The 21,575-nt window shown below is 40.0% G+C and overlaps 2 protein-coding genes across 5 annotated transcripts in view; both read right to left on the bottom strand.

Moving 5' to 3' along the window:
- Positions 1 to 628: 628 nt before the first annotated feature.
- On the bottom strand, positions 629 to 4,783 carry tmem9b (TMEM9 domain family, member B). The gene is made up of 5 exons (XM_077625963.1): positions 4,529 to 4,783; positions 3,931 to 4,022; positions 3,748 to 3,856; positions 3,010 to 3,144; positions 629 to 1,554 (listed from the first exon to the last, which is right to left on the bottom strand). The coding sequence occupies exons 1-5, from the start codon at positions 4,598 to 4,600 to the stop codon at positions 1,399 to 1,401; spliced, it is 564 nt and encodes a 187-aa protein (XP_077482089.1). The 5' UTR covers positions 4,601 to 4,783; the 3' UTR covers positions 629 to 1,398.
- Positions 4,784 to 5,375: 592 nt separating this feature from the next.
- Positions 5,376 to 21,575, bottom strand: part of scube2 (signal peptide, CUB domain, EGF-like 2) — a 29,399-nt gene continuing 13,199 nt past the window's right edge. For 2 of the 4 annotated variants that reach the window (XM_077625926.1, XM_077625942.1), the window contains 11 exons: positions 20,320 to 20,409; positions 20,072 to 20,194; positions 18,657 to 18,824; positions 18,163 to 18,369; positions 10,976 to 11,146; positions 9,555 to 9,722; positions 8,441 to 8,602; positions 8,166 to 8,363; positions 7,596 to 7,748; positions 7,425 to 7,504; positions 5,376 to 6,410 (listed from right to left, as the gene is read on the bottom strand). In XM_077625926.1, coding sequence (XP_077482052.1) covers positions 6,264 to 6,410; positions 7,425 to 7,504; positions 7,596 to 7,748; positions 8,166 to 8,363; positions 8,441 to 8,602; positions 9,555 to 9,722; positions 10,976 to 11,146; positions 18,163 to 18,369; positions 18,657 to 18,824; positions 20,072 to 20,194; positions 20,320 to 20,409 — 1,667 coding nt within the window. In that variant the 3' untranslated portion in view covers positions 5,376 to 6,263. The remainder of the gene's footprint in view (positions 6,411 to 7,424; positions 7,505 to 7,595; positions 7,749 to 8,165; positions 8,364 to 8,440; positions 8,603 to 9,554; positions 9,723 to 10,975; positions 11,147 to 18,162; positions 18,370 to 18,656; positions 18,825 to 20,071; positions 20,195 to 20,319; positions 20,410 to 21,575) is intronic. The other 2 variants (XM_077625935.1, XM_077625948.1) reach the window with 1 other exon arrangement.

The raw sequence follows: 21,575 nt of genomic DNA, 5'->3' as shown, positions 1-21,575 counted from the left end.
CGTGTGCAAATGAATAGCGCTATTATTCATTGAAATCCACGGCTATGTACCAAATTTTAAATCTTCGGATGCCATTGACAGTGATATACGTTTTAACTAACAGAAAGCTATAATGTCCAATCTGTTTTGGCAGGGAGGGATAAAACAGTGTTTCACAGAGCATGAGGTAGAATTCCTCTAAAAAAAAACAGGCAAAATAAACTAACATTTTTTCAAGGCAAACAAATTGGAATATTCTTGGCCAAGCAAGTCCCCTGACCTCAACCCCAACGAGTACCACAAAATTGCAGCCGAGGCCTGGCGCAACACCAGGAGGGATGCCACGCAGTATTTAGTGACGTCTGTTTGGCTTTGACTTCGAAAAAAAAAAAAATCTGTGAATAACTCCCGATTCAAAAGCTTACAACATGGAAATGAAACGTGGCTTTATATTCTGATCTCCGCTTCAATGACAAGTTTACGATTTGGTTTCCAATCTATTGTGGTGGCGCATGGGAAAATTCTCAAAATAGCTACAGATCGCTAACAGATGTGACTGGACACGGCACTGACTTGTGTATCAAAACTACACCTGGAGGGAAATTTTGTGGGGTCGATTCACAAAATGTCAACGTCACACTGACGAGAATCACAAATATTCACATCCATTTATTTCAAAGTTAAAAGGTAACACGCGTACAACAGTTAAGTACACTTTGAGAGGCCTCCCAAAATCAGTTATTACAATAACTCCAGTGTCTCGCTTTAATGGCCGCTGTCCAACTACACATAGTATTTAGGAGCTTGGTAAAAAGGAAGTCGATCCAAGAAACGCTTATACATCTCATCTCTGTCATTAAGTTCCCATTGACCATCCCCGATGGAGTTTCTGCCCCAATGTGGAATCTATTTGAGGTGCAAACAGTAAAAATGAATAAAAGATTTGCAGATACAAAAGCACAGTTTCTGTCAGAAATCACCCTTAACAGCACCGAAGTTTAGTGAAATTTCCAAATGTATTAAACAACCGATTGGTATAATCAATCACAAAGGAAACACCTTCATGCGAAGACAAGTAAAGGCTGTGCATATTTTATTCCGAGAGGCAGTTGATTGTTAAATATACGAGGGCGGCCCGGGGCCAGCAGATAGAACAAATCATGCTCTTGTAAGGTTTTTATCTGCCATTTATTGGTCACAATTTCATGATATATTCCCCAGATTTGAGTCTGTGCTCAACACAGTGCAACAATGGATAATAGGGAGAAAAAAAAATATCATCTCTTGTGCTGTCACTTTTGATCTATTTTGTACTTGAGCTCAACACGTACGGACATATAAACCACAAAATGAGAAAAGGGAAGAGATACGAGTCACGGACTTTGTCACAGTGTGTTGTTGTTTCTGTCCTATCCACCTTTAACTGAGGACAACATGACGGTCGAAGACGGACTTTCTCTGTTCTTGGACCTGTCTCCGCCAGCGTTGCTGAGCGTGCTCCACTTTGTTCAGCATGTTGGGACGCGAGTGTGAGCGCGACAGGACGTTGTGAGCGTTTGCAAAAGGTTGCTGGTCCTAAAAAGAAAATAAAAAATTTGATGGATTATTTGGAAGAATGTCAGATATTCAGACAAAATTTGTGATGTTCGCCAATGTCAAATTTTGTGTTCTATTGCAATGAATTATGAAGAGTTCACAATCGTTAGTTTAATGGCGTGATCGCTTCGATAACTACTACATAAAACGCATACCCAGCAAAAAGACATGGTGCGTCGCTGCCCTCTATTGGTGATTGTTTTGTCATTGCCCTTGGCCCAAAACTTGAGTTTCACGGAAAAGCTGGTTCGAATACTCATAATTCAAAAATATGTCTTGAGTGCAGAAGGGTGGAATTAAAAAAAAACGATGAAAACGTCTTTGGCATTTAATGGGTTAATGGCATGACTACCTAAATCATTTTTGAGCTTTCTTTTAGAAACCCCAAAAAATAATCTAAGTCATTGGAAATTGAACTTGCACCATTTAAAATATTTCAGTTATTTAGGTTATGTAGCTGGTGGACTTAATCTCATTCTTTTTATGTCCCATGAACGGGCGATGGGTAGTCTTCATTTCACTTTTAAAAGGACATTAAATCCAAGAGGAAGTCCAGGTCAAAGATTAGATTGCTCCATGTTTACGGTCAGCATTTTTTCCACATTGCTAATTTGCTAACTCCTCCAGGGTCAAAGACTCTCTAGAGGACAGTTTTTATTTCTGCACAAGTTGGTTTCTCTCAGGCACAATTCTTTACAAAAAAAAAACATTTGGTGCCTTGAGCCCAATGTTCAAGACTCCTTTTTCACTTAGTTAAAAGGTCCACACTTTTTCCACAAATTCTTGACTGACATTTTTACTTCCTACAACAATACACACTGGAACTGTAATATGTCACCGGTGTTACTTTATCCCAGTACATTTTTTCATTATTCTTGACGGAACTCTGCCAAAAAAAACAGAGCTCCAAAAGTGGTGCTGCCTTGATTTCCAAGTAAAACATTTTCAATATAATACAGTAACGGATTTTATTCGATTCTTGTGATGCACCTACTTGTTTCCTATGATTATTGACCATCTTTCTCTAAATAATGCATGCAGTTGCACTTTCAATTAGATCATCCAGTCAGCTCGCGCACTCCTCAAGTCAGATGGAACCAAAGAACATTATATCAAATACTACACTACTCATGCCATATTTCCCTTTTATGCAATAGGGAAAAATGCCATGAAACCCACTTGTATGAACATCCAATTTACAACCCCAATTCCAATGAAGTTGGGACGCTATATTTGGAAGAATTTGAAAATCATCATGTGTCTCTTATCTATGTTACTTTCTTCATCTGACACATTTTTTTTTAAACTTGGTCAACTTATACACTACAAAATCTCATAATTATTCCCTTGAGTCACACACCACAAGTTGGAGAGAGTCAGTGTGGAACTCATTCCTTTTGGAAAGTGAGTTTTTGACAAGTTCATATCACTTACCCCCACATCATCGTCACTTTGGATGAGCTGCGAGTGTCCGAAGAGGCGTCTCTTCAAGATGGGTTCCAAGAGCGTCAGGTAGACCATGTAGAGGAGCAGCAGGCCCAAAATGGACAAGTAAATTATGATGGTGACCTTATGTGGGGAAGAGACGCATGAGAAAGAGTAAGCACTCCAAAGAATCATTGAAAAAATACCCCCACACACACAAATTTGTTACGCAAGTAACCATAAGGACATGTAATATCGAGTTTATTGCATTTTACCAAGACTGTTGAAAAGCGTCAACAGTTTTAAATAAAGTTAAATGTGAAATTAATCTTTGTCTCTGGTATTATTCCAATTAACTAATACTTGTTTAGTTATGGAATTGTAGTGTACCTAATTGTGGATGGGGAGAAATAGAAAAAAATATACCTTTATTTTTAAGTGAGTAAAATTAAAATGACATAATTCATCAATTAGATCACTGTTTAAACAACAATTCTTTCTAACATAATGACAAAAATAGTTCAAGTGTCCATGTGCTATATTTCTTAAGTACCCTAACATTATAAGCACAAACTAATTTCAAATGTTGAAAAATAGATGAGAATCAATCAGAAAAGCGATTAAATTATCTCTGTTAACACCATCATTGCTCACTTTCTCTTGCACTGCAGTTCTGCATACTTCACAAGGGGTTGGGAGGAAGATCAATTACGAAAGTAAACGTTAAAATACAGTACTCCAATTTACCTTAATAGTGCCCGAGCTTCTTTCCTCATATTTACACTCACAACGTAAACAGTACGCCTCCACGTCATTTCCATCTACTGGCATTGGTGCCACAACATGCAGACAGTTACTGGAAAAAAAAAACATTAAAGACATTCACGCCAGGAACGGAAACATCTCAGGGGGGAAAAACACTGAACGTACCAGTCTTTGAGAGACACGTTCTGCTTGTAAATATGTCCCTGGATATCTCTGTATGGCGGACAGATACATTTGCAACGGATATCCTCGGAATTCTGTAAGAGATTTCGATTCATATTTATTACTTAACTGATTGGACGAGACTATTTTGACTGGAGGAGACTAGCAGTGAGTGTTTGCTGCCGACCTTCCACACACAAATAGATTGGACATCAAATGTCATCAATGCCACAGAAAAAAAACGAGAATTCTCACAGTCCTCACAGGTTGGACGTCTATGGTTGTCAATGGCAGGCAATGAGTTAGACAGTTGTCAGGCAGTGAGAAGAAATGATTCGCAAACTTGGACCATTAAGTTTAGACCAGCCGATCAAAATATAAAATCAAATGCTCAATAATTTGTTTTTTTATAGCGATAATTCCGAGCCAGAAATGTAGCTAGCTAAATTTGCTGGGTGGTTGGTTGGCTGGCATTATCAATTATTGTTCGAAGCAAAAATGCTTATATTTATACATTTTCTTGCTGAAAATCTGTCAATTTAATAATATACGTTATATTTCCCCCGACACCATTTATCGATCGAGCTTAACTTAGCCTTACCTTTGCTGTCACTTGGTCTAAAAGCAAAAAACTCCAACACACAAAAGTGTGGAGGAAAAACACACCCTTCATTTTTAAAAGGCGTACAGTGCACAATGCAAGGAGGTGAATGGTTTCCAGGAAGAAAAATAGGACATTTGATTTATTCTAACAAACGACTTGGTCAGCCATAGTGTTAACATGTAGCTAATATAAACAGTTTACGGCAGCTGACTTGCGACTTCCGGAAGATGGCGACGGATTTCCGGTACCTCGCGCACAATTAAAAGCATCAAACTACTTCAGCTGTCGGTAGTCCTTCGATATTTTTTTGATAAGGACAGCATTTTTCAACATTTATTGCACAGAAAAGCTAAATAATTATATTTCTTTACATAATATTTGAAGAAAAAACAACAACAGTTTTTGACTGTTAAGATGACATTTTAACTTGGGTAACTGAAGATACATGGGGTGAATTTTTTCACGTACCACAAGAGGGAGCCCGCGCACTGATAAAGAAATAACTGAATTATAACGCTTTGAAATGTAGTACGTATAGTATTTTTTGATATGACAAATTGCTTGTCAAAATAGTGAACTTGGATCATAACTCAAACGAATCACGTCATTGACTTAAAGTTCTATACTTTAAAATTAGATAGGACTTGAGCCCTGAAACAGTGAATAGGTGAGTTTTTCAGTGAATAAGAAAGAACAGGTTTGAAAAATGTATCACATACCCGTAGAAACACTGCGATTACGGGGAAAATGATAAGAAAAGATTCATTATTGTATTTTAACTAGCATTCGCTACAGTGTAATATTTCAAACCAAAAGGAATACAATTAATGAATGAAAAATAATGTAAGGTTTCTATCTTTATTTACAGCATAATTGATGTACAAAACCATAAAAATATACACACAAATCGTCTATGACAGGTGAGTAGCTCACTTCTATTTTACAAGACTTTTCATTTACCACATTTTTACTGTTACCCAAAAACATGTCATCCATTACATGCCCTCAATTGTCAGCTGTCTTTGGTTGTTGGTGCACTATAAAACAATAAAATAACAAGCAACGAGTGTCATTTAATGGAGTAGGCAGAGGTACCCTAATTTAATCTTTTTGGAATTTAGTTTTTTTTTATGTGATAGTTCCACCTGGCCACCTCTAAAATAAGAGTCGCCATACTATACCGACAAGCATTTGCTACCATACATATCGCTAAACTTTTTACATCATATACAAAACATTCATCGGGATAATTGCTTTTTGTGGATGCACTACTTTCTTCGTAGTGCTTAGGTTCCCAAGAACAACATTTGTGCTATCATTGTTTCTCTCCTTGTGTATCATCTGTAGAAGTAGCCTATGTTAAAACTACATACACACTCTATATACAATATCACTGAGTTTCAGTATAGGCTGAGTTTGCTACTCACCAGCAAAAAAAGAAAAGTCTCCTAGTGTTATAACGAGCAGTTGGAGCAATGTTCAATGAGATGAATACAGATAAGATGAAAATACTGAGATGTATACATCTAAATGAGGTTATACAGTTAATGAAGTTGCTCTGTTTTTAATACCAACATAACGTGGTAGAAGTGATCCTGATGCTCAAGTGAGTCCTTTCATTTGGTCACGACATTGTTTTTTTTGTTTTTTTTAGTTTTTGGATCAGCTTCATTACTAAGCATATAACTAAGAAAAAAAACATGAAATCTGTCTGCTCAAACTATTCATCAGCTTACGGACGGAGGAATCTTAGGACTTTGGAACGGAGAAAGCGGATGAAAGATTTGGGGAACATTTCTCGCGATTCTTGCGCTGTGTAGTTGAAGAAGTTCTGGGGATGAGCCAGAACATCAAACAAGGCCTTCATGAGCTTCTTGTCCTGTGGAGAATCACAGAAAACATACCATAAGACGCAAAGTAATGGGAATAAAAACAGCTTTTGTTAAAATCATATCCTCTTAACGTTGCGGGCCAGCTTTGTAATATTTCAACTCGGTGAGAGAACAAGAAGCTAGTTCATTCTTGATCTTTGTGGTGGGCCTCGGGGGAAGCTGGCGGTCCTGTGCTGCTCCAAACCAAAATATATTTGTTTTTGTGGTTTGTATGCTCAGACAGCTACCATTTGCATGAATGTCTTCATCCTCATGAGAACCAACAGCTCAAAAATCCCAAAAAGCTAAAAAGAAACATGATTTTATGGTTGTTGTTGGCGCTTACCCCTAAATGTAAAACACTGACCTATTATTTTATTTTGTAACTATTGTCCTGCTTCTAGTATATACGTACTTACTCAGTAGTATATATGCAAATGCAGCTTGTAGTTCTATTCTTTGGCCAAAAGAGGACAGTACACACTTATACAAACAAAAACAAAAAAACGACGAGGTGGGAAAAAAAACCCTAAAAATTATATTCACTTAACATGATGCGCCATTTGACCATTAACACTGCACTTATATAAAATAAGATAATGATTCAATTAAATTCAATATGCACAAAATTTAAGAGTCGTTTCTGACTTGGAGGAAATGTTATGTCTCATCTTCTACATTTTAAATAAACATATACAAAATGCTAAAACATACCATTTTCAAGTATTAGTCGTGGCCTGGGAACATATCAATCAATAAATAAATAAACAATAATAAAAATTAAGCTAATTAGCCATTTTTTTTAATTGAAGTTTTATTTCTTAATAATTGTGTTACTAATTTAAGTCCGGACGGACATCATCCATTTCTGGAATGACCTCTAAATTCTAAAAACATCCACTTCATAAAAATGAAATCTTGATGTATTTTACTTGAAACTTAAATACAACTGAAGTGTACAATAGTTGAATGATTGTAATGTACTTATCAAACATTGCGTGTAAATAAATAAACATTTGTACCTTGAGAATCTCTTGATGATTCTCCGACGCATATAACCTCCCGTCTCTTACGATGTCCTCTATCAATTCTTGGTAGTCCTCTGCAATAAAAGTGCATGAAGAAACATCTTAGTGTAAGTGAGAAGAATTTGCATCCATAAAGAATTAACGTGACAATTTTTCTTCTCTTACCGTCATACGTGACATATGGGACCTGAAAGCCTTTCCCGCTGTTCCCTTCATTGGATCGGAATTGAATCCAGAGCCTCTTGGAGCGAGACGTGAAGGCGATGGGACGCTCGTACGTCTGACACGTTTCGTAGGTGGTCACAGAGTTTAACAGAGCTGTGAGATTTAACCATATAAGACAATATTAAACCTTTCATTCATTCATTTTCCATACCGCTTATCCTCACAAGGGTTGCGGGGGGTGCTGGAGCCTATCCCAGCCAACTTTGGGCACCAGGCAGGGGACACCATGAATCGGTGGCCATCCAATCGCAGGGCACAAGGAGACAGACAGTCATTCCCCCTCAGGGCAATTTAATAGTGCTCAACCGGCCTATAAAAGCAAGCTTTTGGTATGTGGGAGGAAAACGTAATACCCAGAGCAAACCCACGCATGGCCGGGGAGAACAAGCAAACTCCACACATGAACCTGCAGGGCTGAAGTGCTAACCACTCGTCCACCGGGCCGCCAACAGTAAAGCTACTCCTCAAAAATACAATTGTTTCTGAGACCAGACTGAAACAAAGACTCACCACTTTTCCTCATGACTAAGTAGTCTCCACACTCGTCCTCAATAGGCAGAAAGATTTCCGGCACCACGATGAGAATCCGGCGTTTGGGCGGCGGGTTGATGGTCCACGTGCACTCCACGTTGGCCGGATAATTCCCAGGATAGTTGGGGGACTCGATATAGCCGGTATAGTCTCCCAGCTCGCCGCCGCACTGCCTGTCTGTGCAATGATGCCGTTTCGTCACTTCTTTTGTCCATTTCAACCCATAGAAATACTTCATTTGCATCAGCTCTTACTTTTGCACTGCATAATGCTGGTGGAACCATCAAAATCGGTGGAGGTGTTTCCGGGGCAGGCGGTGCAGTAGTTCTGGCCGAACTCCACCTGAAATGTGCTGGTGGGGCAGCGGATGCAGCGGTGTGTTGTTGTGTTGTAGTAGTGGCCTGGAGAGCACTGAACTAAAGAACCACGACATGGGGGTTAGTCCGGTATGTGAATAATCACGTTTCCCTGCCACTGAGAGTCCCAGTTGAAATTGGTTGGACTTCTATCACTGTCAATGGCAGCCAATAACCACAGACTCTCATCATTCACCAGGAAAACAACATTCAGTTCTACTATTTTTTTATTTAGTTCATCAGCAGGGCAACACGGGTTGCTTTATTAAAAAACTACAGTCATTTTGCTCAAAAATCGCTGCCATCTGCTGGCAATTGTACAACAGTGAAGTTGTTTATAGGCTTGAAATCACTGAGGACTCTTGCCAACATACTATAGTATATCATATAAAACATTAAAATGAGGCTTGTGAGTCCACGTTCCCACTTGCCAGTCATCATAGGACAGGACATTCTGATCCACATTAATAAACCATCCTCCTCCTTTAACAGCTATGACATTTAAAAACAAATCAACTTTAGTGCTATTGGAGGGCATTATTTGAGTTTATTACTTTTTAAAATTCATTTTATTTTCATTCATTTTGTTTTTATTAACATTTTATGAATTCATGATTACACGAATTCATACAAAATATACAAAACTATAGAATGTAACAGTAAATTGCTCAATTTACAATCAACTGTCAAATAAGTTGGTTTGTCATAATCTTTATAGATGCTTTAACAGCATCCAAAAGAAAAAAATCGAGTAATTTATTTTTAATCCAGCCTTAATCATCATTTTTTTTACATGTTTTAACTTTTACACGGCACTCCTATATTGGCTGCCATTGATGGCACTAGATGTCCAATCTATTTTGAGTGAGATGGGCAAATGAATGTTCACTCAGCCTTCCCAGTCAAAATGGATTGGACTTCTGGAATTACCAATGGCACTGAAACCTGAGCATCCACGGCTTTAAATGAATCGGACATCAACAAGAACATAATAAAAGAAGAAAAATCACACCTTTGGTCTCACACTCTTGAAAGGTGACAGCTCCACTGCGCTTAGTGACCAGATTTCCACCACAAGGGAAGCAGGTGGTACGTCCCACCTCTGGCTGGTACGAACCCAACGGACACGGCTGGCATGGGCTGAAGCCATCGTGGGAGTAATGACCCGGGGGGCACTGGCCTGGACAGACATTCACAAACACAGTTTAGAAAGAAAGATGCCTGTTTGGACTAAGTTGTGTTGCAACTTCTTCCATGAAGGCAAGTGAAGAGATGTTGGAAGGAATAATCTTTTTTCTTTTTGTTGTTGTTTTTAAATCTACAATCACATCACACATAGTAGCCGCTAGCTGAATAATACAAAGTATGCGCCTCTGGGAGTTCGCAGATAAATCTTCTTGTTTAGTCTGTCAGGCGAGATGAAGAGTTAAGCTATGGCATCACGCCACACGCTGAGCGCGATAACGACAGGCGGGGAGACCAAAACATGGTGGTTTTCCCTCGGCGTTTGTTCCTTTTTGCTCTCGCACAAAGCGGAGCGCTTCTGTCAGGGCTTTCCTGTGGCGGTAACGTCTCAACTTGTGTGGTTGGTTGCTCATCGTCAATAAGGGAGATACAAGCCGCCTGTTGTATCGTCCAGGCTTTTATCTTTTTACCGTAAACTTCCATTTATTCATATTATCAAATTGTAACAATCTTGGATCCACCAAGCATTCTTATAGGCTCATGTTTGGGGCCCTGCAGGGGTCATCATGAGGGCTTAAAAATCTGTTTAAAAAGGGGTATTAGATAAAAATGGGGTATTAGATATTTTTCAGGCATGTAGGATCGTTCTAATGCAGATTTAAATACCAATTTTATCTGGAGTTGAATAATAAAAACTACTATTCACCCTGTCTTTGCTAGTTGGTAACTATGAGTGCATCCACTCTTGCTCGTTTTGTGATTTTGCTGCTTTTCTGTCTTAATGATTTGATTTGGTGATTCTTAATGATCCCATTTACTTTGATTTGCTTTGTACTTTGCGCTTTTGCTTTGTTGTTCTGTCTAATCACCCTCTGCTACTGTCACAATAAAATTTCCCGAATACGGGATGAATAAAGTTATCCAATCCAATCCAATCCAATCCTGTTCAATTGCTTTGGGTGTCAGCAAAATGGAAAAAAAGCAGAGATGGACCTCATTTTTGTTTGTTGCGTGGACAAAATCGAATCAAAGCTATTCAGTCACTGAAAATATTCAGTTCCTCATAGAAACTTTAAAAGTACATGTGACCTTTACTTTGAGCAGCCATCATTCACACGAGGGCATTTAAACTGGTTTGTTGCCTTTCCTTTTAAGAACTTTTTGTATTAAAATACTGCTTTTTCACATCACTGTTTTCTGCAATACATTAGCACCTCCACTTAGTTTGTAATAGTCAGGACGATTTACCTCCACACTCTGAGACGTTTCGCGCTCCGGCCACTTTGGCGACATCCCTTCCTTCCGGTGTGGGGCACGTCTCGCAGGACATCTGGCCCTCCTCGTCCTGATAGGTACCGGCTGGACAGGTCGCGCACCTCCCCTGGTCAACGTCATAGTAGGTGCCAACTCCGCAGCTCACTATTAGAAATGTCGGGAATGACATTGCTATGTAACACGGCGGTGGAAGAACCTCGCTCCAAAAAAAGACAACTTGCTATACTCGTGCTTATTGGACAAAAGTGAATGTTTTGGTCTCGCGTGGGGAAGGATAATGGCTGGAGGCCTGAAAAAAAATAGCCCTCCAATGTGGCATCTCGGTGCTTAAATGTGACCAAGCCGTTGTCACTGCAACACAAAAACAACGAATTAGAGGAGCTGAAGCTAAATAGTGTCTGCACTAGTAATTAACATCCATTTAAAAGACAGATCAGTATGGGGCGTGTCATTAGAGCGCCCCCACCGCAAAAGCCATGAGAAGGGAAGCCAGACAACAAATAAACCCGTTTGCCCTGCGGCCACACAAATCAAATGGGCCTGACGAGACTGCAGATTTACACCATAAACACAGCACTTCAAGTGTGTAAAAAGAACATAAAATGAAAGCGAGCCAGACTTCATCGGCACAGCAGCTGCCTTAAACAGGACTTGACACACAGGTGATGAAGCCTGCTGTTTTAAAATGGCGCTCTAATTCCCAGCACGTTGTCACATTTGGACACATCTTAACTGAAGGAACGCACTGTATGATAAGTGCAGTTCATTTCAAAGCCTCAACAACCTCTTTTTTCCCCATCGCGACAAGTACGTTGTGTATAACTTGGCGAAGTTGTGTTCCAAGAAACCCATTCTGTCTTTAATGTGAACGAATTAAAGAGCAGATTCTCTTCAAATTCGTATAAGAGAATAATAAATATGTCAGCCTAGTGGCATACTCGCTCAAGTACCTTTGAACATTTCCTAAAAGAAGAAAACAATCCTGGAATGCATTTGCTTCAATCAACTTTGCAATTTCCTTGACCTGGAGGACTGATTCTCGAGCGTATTTTACGGACTATAAGTCACACCTTTTTCATAGTTTGGCTGGGCCTCTGACTTATACTCAAGTGTGACTTATATGTACGTATATGTCATTTATTTTTGCTTTGATCACCAACAGCTTGTTATGCTGTGTTTTCAGGCCAGGGGTGGCCAACTCTGGTTTTCGAGAGCCCCTATCCAGTCTGTTTTCCATATCTCCCTCCTCATCCCAAAACTGAATCAAATGATTAACTTATCAGCAAGCTGTCTAGAAGCTTGATACGGATCCAGATTATTTGATTCAGGTGTGTTGGTGGAGGGAGATATGGAAAAAAGACCGGATAGGGGATCTTGAGGACTGATGTTGGCCACCCCTGTTTTAGGCTATAGTTATCAAAAAGATCTTTTATATGTTACATTAACTGGTGCCTATTTTGTCTGCTGTTACTCATTTTACTATTACTTGAAGGTATAATGTTTGTGATGAGTTTCTGATCAATTTAAAAAAACCTAAAAATTAACTTGTACTCCAGTACGACTTATGTATATATATATTTTTTATTCTTTTCATTGTGCATTTACAAAAAATAAATAGATAAATACATTAAAATTTTAAGTATCTGTAAATTAAAATGATTTCCCAAACCACTGTTAATGTGAAGTAAAAATAAAAATTGGCAATTTGGAGATTTTCCACAACTGAAACAAAAAATATGTCATAAAGAACATCAAATTCAGCTGCAAAGAAATTGTTTTAGTCGCAAATAGTTGTGAGCAAAATAAAGTATTTATCTTCAAAACTAATTCACTGGTAACTCATGTTAATTTCTTGTTTGGCAACATATGTGCTGTTGTGTAATAAAAAGGATATTAAAAACAACCATTAACTTGCAGTCAATGCACCCAGAGTTAAAAGGGTACATTAAATTAAAATGACTCAGACAAGCAAAATTTATCGCATAAGCTACTCAAGTATATGATGCTTTGCACAACTTTAAACCCCAAAACATTGAGTAATACTTGCACTCTACGCCCAGTACAAGAAAATACTATAAGTCACGGGCAGAATTTGACTGTAATATACCATTGGCAACATTAACTCGCCATATCACCTGCACCTCCACATATGCATACGCATGTCCACCCTCATATTAGGCAACGAGAGCTGCCAGAAACTTGAGCGCATGCAGTAAACAAGAGTCAAGGCCACATAAAAATGTACAAAAGCGCGCCTCGAAGAGCCTAAGCAAACCTGCTGCCTAATGCGTTTGCGTAAAAAGCCCAGAAACAAAAGCCGCCTCCTCCTCCTTGATGGAGCACGGCTGCTGCCTGTCTCCAAATGACTTTCAATACACACACAGGGATTCAAAAGAGACTGTTTCCCCTCTTATCTCTTCAAAGTTTAATTAAAGGGACTCGGGTTCCTCTCGTTCAAGTGGAAGCCTGTAATTATTTTAGTAAGCATCTGATATTCCTCAAAAATTGACTGGGGAGGATAAAAGAAGAAAGGTGTTGCAGATTATGTTCAACATTTACCTCCTCCCACTTAAAATGGATTTGACGTCTATTGCTGTCAATAGCTGCCAAAGAATTAAGATATGTGAAGTCACAAGAGATTTATAAAAACAAAAGAAAAATAAACGAATAAATAAAATTCCTTGAGCAAAATACACCTAGGTGAGTGATGATTTTGGAATTTTTATCTTTCTTTGTTTATCAAATTCTTACTGAAAAAGAAAATCATTTGTAATTATTGATATATTCTTTACTCTGTTTTTTAAAAACTCTTATTACTATTCAAAGGTGCTATAAAACAGTGATCATGTGGGGGAAAATGAAAATGTCTGCGCTAATGTAAATTTACGTGTATAAAATGAATTCGGTGCTGAAATGTGGCAGTTTTTCATAAGCATTTCCTAGTTATTCCACCAAAAACAATGCATAGGGAAGAGGCCACTTTTTCTAGCCATTCTGGTTGTGACATCACAACCAGAATTGATGAGATTGTAGATTTTTTAGTGGGCGGGGCCAATGTAGCGGAGAAAGGAAGGCTAGCTAATTGGGATCTAATTTCTTGTTTTTTTTTTGGCTTTTTTACCACTTTTATGAATGGCTTTGCATCCAAAATATGGTCTGCTAGCATGATAAAATCTCTTGTTGGAGTATTTCATAGCAACTAATTTATTTCATTTCCTAAAATGTATCCTCAAATGAATTCATTCATTTTATCTTAAGATATTTAAATATTTTTAATGACCGAATATGCAAAACACATAGTATTAGAATTGTATGTCAAATAAACGCCTGTCCGATATGAAATATATGGTAATATAAACATTTAGGAGGGAAAAAAGTGTGCCTGAAAGGTTTAATGATGTGCAGCTAATCAAATTGTTCATTTTGTATCTCTCCTGCGAAGGGCGAAAATATCATTCTGTAGACTCTTGAGGTTTTGGAGAGCCTTTGTTGACGGCAAAAGAGCGTGAGGAGCTATCGTCGTATTGTCCTAACAGCTTTTATTTGACAGAGGAAAGCAGCGAGAGAAGAGACAGAGTGAGAGAGAGAAAGAAAAAAACCTTGAAGCCTTTCAAATGCAAAGAGCGCTTCCATAGAGTCCTCCAATTGATGGCCCCAAAGAGCTTTAAAGGACCTTTCACCTCTATTCAAGCCCTCAGTCTTTGCCTACTTGATGACATAGGAAAACACTCGGGTATCACAGTGGTAAGGAGCTGAACCCAATAAAAGGGGTCAGCTTTCTGAATCCCCCATTCTGCTCGGCCCAATCGCTGCTCGCGCCCGTCGGGCCGGGACCCGACCAGCTGATGCTAATTGATTCCCATGGTGTGGCTGAAGTCAATTCTCTTCAACAGTTTAGTGGCTGGGGGTCATGCAAAGTGGCCCCAGCTGGGGGGCGCTTTGGATGCGGGAGGAGAGCGAGGGAGGGGGGGGGTACACTCAAACTGCCAGCTTCAATCAACAGTACTTCCTAAACAACTTAAAACAAACACTGGGGGGTGGGGGGCTCTTCCTTTGACTCACTTTTTATATTAAATAGTTAACCCGAAGCTTTCCGATGACGTGCCAGTGATCCGAGTGAACGGGCTCAAAAGATGGCGGCGGCCCATGAATACCAATGAACGGGGCCAGAAAGCGCACCTCGTCGCTTTTCAATGAAAGGCCGGCAAACTGCAGAGCTAAGCCGGAGCGGGAGGAGGAAGAGGAGGAGGGGCAAATATGGCTCCTTTAAAGAGCTGGAGGTTAAGAATGCCTTTCACTCGCCCCCCACTCCACCTCCGCTACCTCTTTTCTCCTAAATTACATGTCCACCCCTGTCACGGCAAATAGACTCCTTCACGGTGACCTGAAAAGCGAGCACTCAAGGACCTACGATACTCAAGAAAACATCATTCCATATCGATGCCTATAATAATTCACTGATAAGCAGTCATTTGACACGACTCTTGAGAGCTAACTGAATATTTTTGGGTCATTAAGAGCTGATCACATTTTGGGTCAATATATTAACATTTGCTATACCTAAGTGTGGCCTACAAAATTTCATGTCCACATATGTGGAAAACCAGATCTCAATTATATTGGAAATATGTTGTCAATAATGAATCATCGCTTGTTTTTTTTCATCATTGTTTCCATGGTTTTACTACAACTATGAAGTGGAGCGAGTAGTTACTGCGTTGGCCTCACAGCTCTGGGGTCCTGGGTTCAAATCCAGGTCGGTCCACCTGTGTGGAGTTTGCATGTTCTCCCCGGGCCTGCGTGGGTTTCCTCCGGGTACTCCGGTTTCCTCCCACATTCCAAAGACATACATGGTAAGCTGATTGGACACTCTAAATTGCCCCTAGGTATGAGTGTGGGCGTGAATGGTTGTTTGTCTCCTTGTGCCCTGTGATTGGCTGTCCACCAATTCAGGGTCTCCCCGCCTCTGGCCCGGAGTCAGCTGGGATAGGATCCAGCACCCCCCGCGACCCTAATGAGGGTAAAGCGGTTCAGAAAATGATATAAGATTAAATATTAATAAAAACAGAATTCATAAATTTAAAACAGAAATGTACTCTGGAGGGATCGAGTGGTCGCTTCAGGGCTTTCCCACTTAGATTACCGTCTATTGTCATCAAAGGAAGCCATAGGGTTATGTTATGTGAGCTCACAAAAGTTTTATAAAACAAAACAAACAAAATAAATACATTAAAATTCCAAGACCACAATACATATATCATTTGAAACTAATGATTAATTATTCATTCATTTTTAACACTGCTAATCCTGGAGCCTATGTTTAAAATGATTTATATTTTCTTATCACTCATCATCTTTTTTACAATATTATTCATACCCATTTATATTGTTTTTGTTTTTTTCACGCAATATTATGCTTCTATTACGTCATTCATTCTCTTTGGAGTTATTTTTTATTGTCCATCGCAAAATATGTAAATAAGGGCAGCCAATAAGCATGCCCTTTAAAGGGTTAACAATCTTAATATTTTCAGCAACACACTTCTGGAGAAGAACAAAAAATAATGAGTCATGAAATAAATCAATACCTTGTCAAATAAAACTTTCAGAACTATCATGTTGTCCTTGTAGAGAAGGTATGATATGGTGTTTTCGGTGTCCTTAATTGATTAATCGTTAACTCAAAATACTAATAAAGACAGCCACACACGACACATCTATCTTTTTTACAAGTTTATAAATTTTCCAAAACTTGTTTAAGTAAAATGTCTCTTAACTTGCCACTTTTCAATGATGATTCAATTATTTTTCATTTTGACTAAAAACTATTACTGTAGTTTATAGATAAGTGAATACATTTGTATTAAAAAATGAATACAAATAAAATGAATAAGATCAGAAATGGTTACGTCTACAATAACATCCAAAAGTTGATTTATTTTCTTTTTTTTAATTACTGAAATGAATAGGCAATAAAGGGATATTCAAGCTGAGCGTTAATGTTGAAATATTATGTTCTAGTGGCTTATAATAATATTGTTGGAGAACCACTAGTCGAAGATACAGTATTACTACAGATATGCAATAGTGATACTATTTCCTCCAAGATGGCCAGGGGGTGTTTGTTTACTCAGCTGCATTGATTAACAGCCGTTTATTTGAAAGAAGGCAGTTATGATGAAAAACCTATATAAATATGGAGTATATTAGAATTCTATCCAAGCTTACATAACTGTAAGCCACGAGTAGACTGAACATTAAAATTTTACACCAGTTATCAGCATACCATTTAGTTCAAAATAAAGTTTTGTTTAAACTCAAATGTCTGAATTTTTTAGCAACAAACCAGTCGGAAATATGAAAACGGGTCTGTAGTTTTTTAAAGTTTTGAAGTGAAATGTAACTTATTTAAATGTGTATCTACTTTCACTCATGCATGATTTATGAGTGCCTTTATTTTACCCTTGCAGGGCCCTCATTCAAGCTCATAGTTAGGGGAAATTTAGAATGTTTAACCAGCCTTGCATGCATGCACCCGAAGAAAACCAACGCAAGCCCGGGGAGACAAAACTCCACACTAGTAGGTTGGAACCCACTGGGGATTGAACCTTCAATCTCAGAACTGTGAGGCGGAGATGCTAATCACTCGCAGGAAAGAATCATGTTTGATGAATTGAAAAAGCACCCCAAAAAAATTTTCGGGGAATTTAGATGCAAAAATGAAGAACATACTAAAAAAAGCGCTTAAGAAAGCACTTAAGTGAAGTAATTGCAAAGGTTTGTAGTATAAATACACAATGTGATCCAAATTTAAAGCTACCACAAGAAAACAAAAAATGTTTTGACCTGAAAACAGGCCCAAAATATTTGAGGGCAATTAGCCAATCAAATTCGAGCAAGACAGATCGGCCCTCCCTTGCCTGTTATGCCATTAATAATCACGAGCCCGTGTTCAACTCTATCATTGTGTATGTGTGGGACCCCCACAGTGGGGGTATAGGTGACATCACAAAATGGCAGCGCTCATATGCGTTTTTTTTTTTGTATCTGGACAAGACTGGCGAAATGGTGATTATTATTTACAAACATTCTAAGAAGGTGGTCCTTTTTGATTGAAGCTATCTAGCTCAAGGGAAAAATGAAGTCCAAATGTAACTCACCACACCTCCTGCCCATCAGCACCTGTCCCGCCACGCATCGCCCTGGCGCTTCGGCCGGCTGGGCCAAATTCTTGGCCAGCTCGTAGTCGGAGCCGGCGAAGTGGAGGTGGAACTGCTCGCGGTTGATGGACTTCCTCAGGGTGCGGATGGTTTTCCTCAGCCTCTTCTCGGAGCGTCGTCTCACGCAACTCAGGTCGCAGCCCTCTGCTGAGAGAAGAGCTAAATACGACAACTGTCTGCGGGATTGGACGAGGGCTATCGCCCCGGTATTTCCTCGTTTCTCATAGGCTTGCATGCAAACGTGGACATGCGTAGAGAGAGACAAATACCCAAGGTACAGACAAAGTCGTGGTATGGAAATGTCAACATGAAATGCTCCAGCCCCCCAAAAACGACAGCCCTCCACCATCGGCGCACAGTCAAAACAGGAGATACTTTAACAGGCGGTCAGAGAAAAACAAGCGAAGGCCGCGGGCGGGCAGGCGGAGACCAACCTGTTACCTCCTCTAGGTTCACATCCAGCTCGAACTCGGCCGCGATGGACGAGCCGTCCTCGTCGGCCGCCTTCCGGCCGTGGCGGCTGCGACCCCGCTGCGTCGACGAGGTGCAGCGCAGGCTGACGTAGCTGAACTGGACGTTCTCGGTGAAGGGGAACCTGCTGTCTGCGGACGGCGGGAGCGCGTCGTCAATCGGCAGTCCGCCATCAAGCGACGTTCCTAATTGAAATCGCGCGGGACGTCGTCGTAACGCCGTCGTCCATTTAGCGGCGCACAGAAGCCCTTTCGCCAAAATATCCATAACGCCATGATTTACACCCAGAGCTCAAAGGGACTCGGGAAAAAAAACGTCTGGCGCTAATTCCGCCCTGGCTTGTTACCGGAAGACGAAGCGCTGCCCCGAGACGCTTGAGACGGACCAAACCACATCAAGCGGCCCGCAAATTTCTTTCACATTTACATCTGCTTTTTGGCTTTGTTTTGAAGCTGTCACGGCGTATTCTTGATCTTCTTCAGATGGCAGCTCTCAAATGTTTTCACCATTTGCTACGACCAGAAGTGTTTTGGAACAATGGCAACAACTACAACATGTTAACAAAGTCAATGGCGGTAGATATCTATTCAATAGTTATGACTGGCTTAATTCATTCACCAACCAGCACAGGTCATAGACTATGTATTGTGATAGTTAGTAAAAAATAATTGAAATTTGCAGTGCTACGTGAAGTCACAAAATATTTATTTAAAAAAAGAATAAAATTCAATGGGCAAAATATACTGAATTTGTAATTGTTTGTTTTGATTCATTGTTTTTAATGAATTTTAATTACACATAAAATTATGTATTTTGATTCCTCAAAGCTTTGTTTGCATTTTCTTTTACTTTTGTCACTTATTACTATTTAAATAATTGATTTGTTTCTTCCAAAATGAGAATCTAACTTTCTACTTAATTGAATCTTTAGTTTAAAATCACAATATGCAATAAAGTTATTTTTTAATGAATAGACATTTTCATTCTTCAATGTTTTACGTACGTTTAAAATTAGTGTGCTATATTACCAACACAAAACACAAAATGATAAGGAAAGGCTGCCAGGTATTACTAATGGTTATCATTTAACATATTGTGTATACAAAATATGTTCAAAACAGGCCAAATTGCACAATAATGTTAAGTTGCACAATTAATGTCACATCCAACCTACTAATCAGTCTTCTAAGGGAGTCATTAAATTACACATAAAGCTGGCAGCCTCAGACTTATACACAGCATTACACTTGATATTATAAACCCAATTTTTTCGGCATTATTGGACAAGGGGGAAATCCTTTTCTTGTGCCATTTCAAGAGCTATTCGGGGTTCCCCAACGTCTAATACGCGTGTCTTGTACTGCTGCCATTTGCTTACCTGAACGCGCTGAGTTCAAGGCCTCCCTGAGCCGTTCCTGGCTTTTTTTTAAGTTGCACTTGGCGGTGCCTGACTTGAACGTGGCGGTGGTCTTAATGCGAGGCACGCCGGACATCTCCGGAGCTGAACGGGGAGGAGGAAGCCAAAAAAATAATAATCCCATCATCTTGATCAAAGTAAACATCAGAGCCCACATTCAAAGCCTCAGCGGCAGCAATCTGGTTTGGAATCGCGTGTTTTGTACTTGCCGAAGCATTGCGAGCCGCTGTTGTTCTTTTGTGCGTCAGCCAAGCAGGGCAGCGGCATTCCGCAGGTCACGGTGTAGGAATCTTCCGTCCCTGAAAGCACACACGAGAGGCCGCGGCCGACAAAAGTTAGGGCCACAAAGGTGAACCGGCAGCGTGTAGGAACACGAGACGCGTCTGTCGGCGGAAGGATCTTGACGACTATTTGCACAGTGGGCGACTCGATGTTTTAATCCAGTGGCTTTTATTTCAACGCCGCACCACTGAGGTCTTGTCTTGACTACACCAATAATAATTATTGGGTGGGCCGGGGATGGAGTGGTTAACACATCCGCCTCACAGTCCTGAGATCGAGGGTTCAATCCCTAGTAGGTTCGGACCTTCCTGTACGGAGTTTGCATGTTTTTCCTGGGCATGCGTGGGTTTTCTCTGGGAATTCCAGTTTTCTCCCAAATCCCATAAACATGCAGGGTGGGCTTGTTGAACACTCTAAATTGCCCCTAGCTATGATTGGTTGTCCTTGTCTCCTTGTGCCCTGCGATTGGCTGGCAAGCTCCAGCACCCCCTGCGACTCGTGAGAATAAGCGGTACAGAAAATCAATAGATAAATATAAGAATACTATCCAAACTTATTAGTCGGCTAATCGTGAAAATAATGAGTGATTCTACTATGAAAATAATTTCCGACTGGAAACCTCCACTCAACTATGAGTAATTCTTGAAAACAAAAACCACGTCCGCTTCAAAATGTCACTCTTGTACTTGGGTGCCGCCCTGGATGTCTTGACGATGGTAGCCCACGCAACCCTTCCCGCATCTGTTTTATATTGTACGCCGTTCAAAAGGATTTGTCATCCTCCATTCACCGCCGCGGCCTTTAATGATGCCGCAGTTTTAAGATCACACACACACAAAATCCACATCCTCGGCTGATGACTGAGTCATTCAAGTTAACTCAAAGGCTAAGCTCCTCTCTAGAAAAACATTCACACGCGCTTTCTGGACAAAAGAATCGGGACACCTGGCATTTGCATGAGGTGGGAAAGCTCCACCCATAACCGCAACTTTCAATAAGGCGGTGGAGTGCTGTGGCGACCTGTTGGAGCTCTGAGCACGCTAAATTGTGCTCGTTCACTTTTCAATCACAAACGGCCTCCGAAACATAACTACTGTAGCAAAAAACATTGGAAGTCAGGCCTAATTGCACCAGCGCCCCGATTGCTCAGGTGTAAAAGGAAAAACAAGATGGTGTATCCAGG

This window comes from Stigmatopora argus, chromosome 2 (assembly GCF_051989625.1).
Source record: "Stigmatopora argus isolate UIUO_Sarg chromosome 2, RoL_Sarg_1.0, whole genome shotgun sequence".
NCBI classification, from domain to species: domain Eukaryota; kingdom Metazoa; phylum Chordata; class Actinopteri; order Syngnathiformes; family Syngnathidae; genus Stigmatopora; species Stigmatopora argus.
This window is presented reverse-complemented; position numbering and strand designations above follow the sequence as displayed.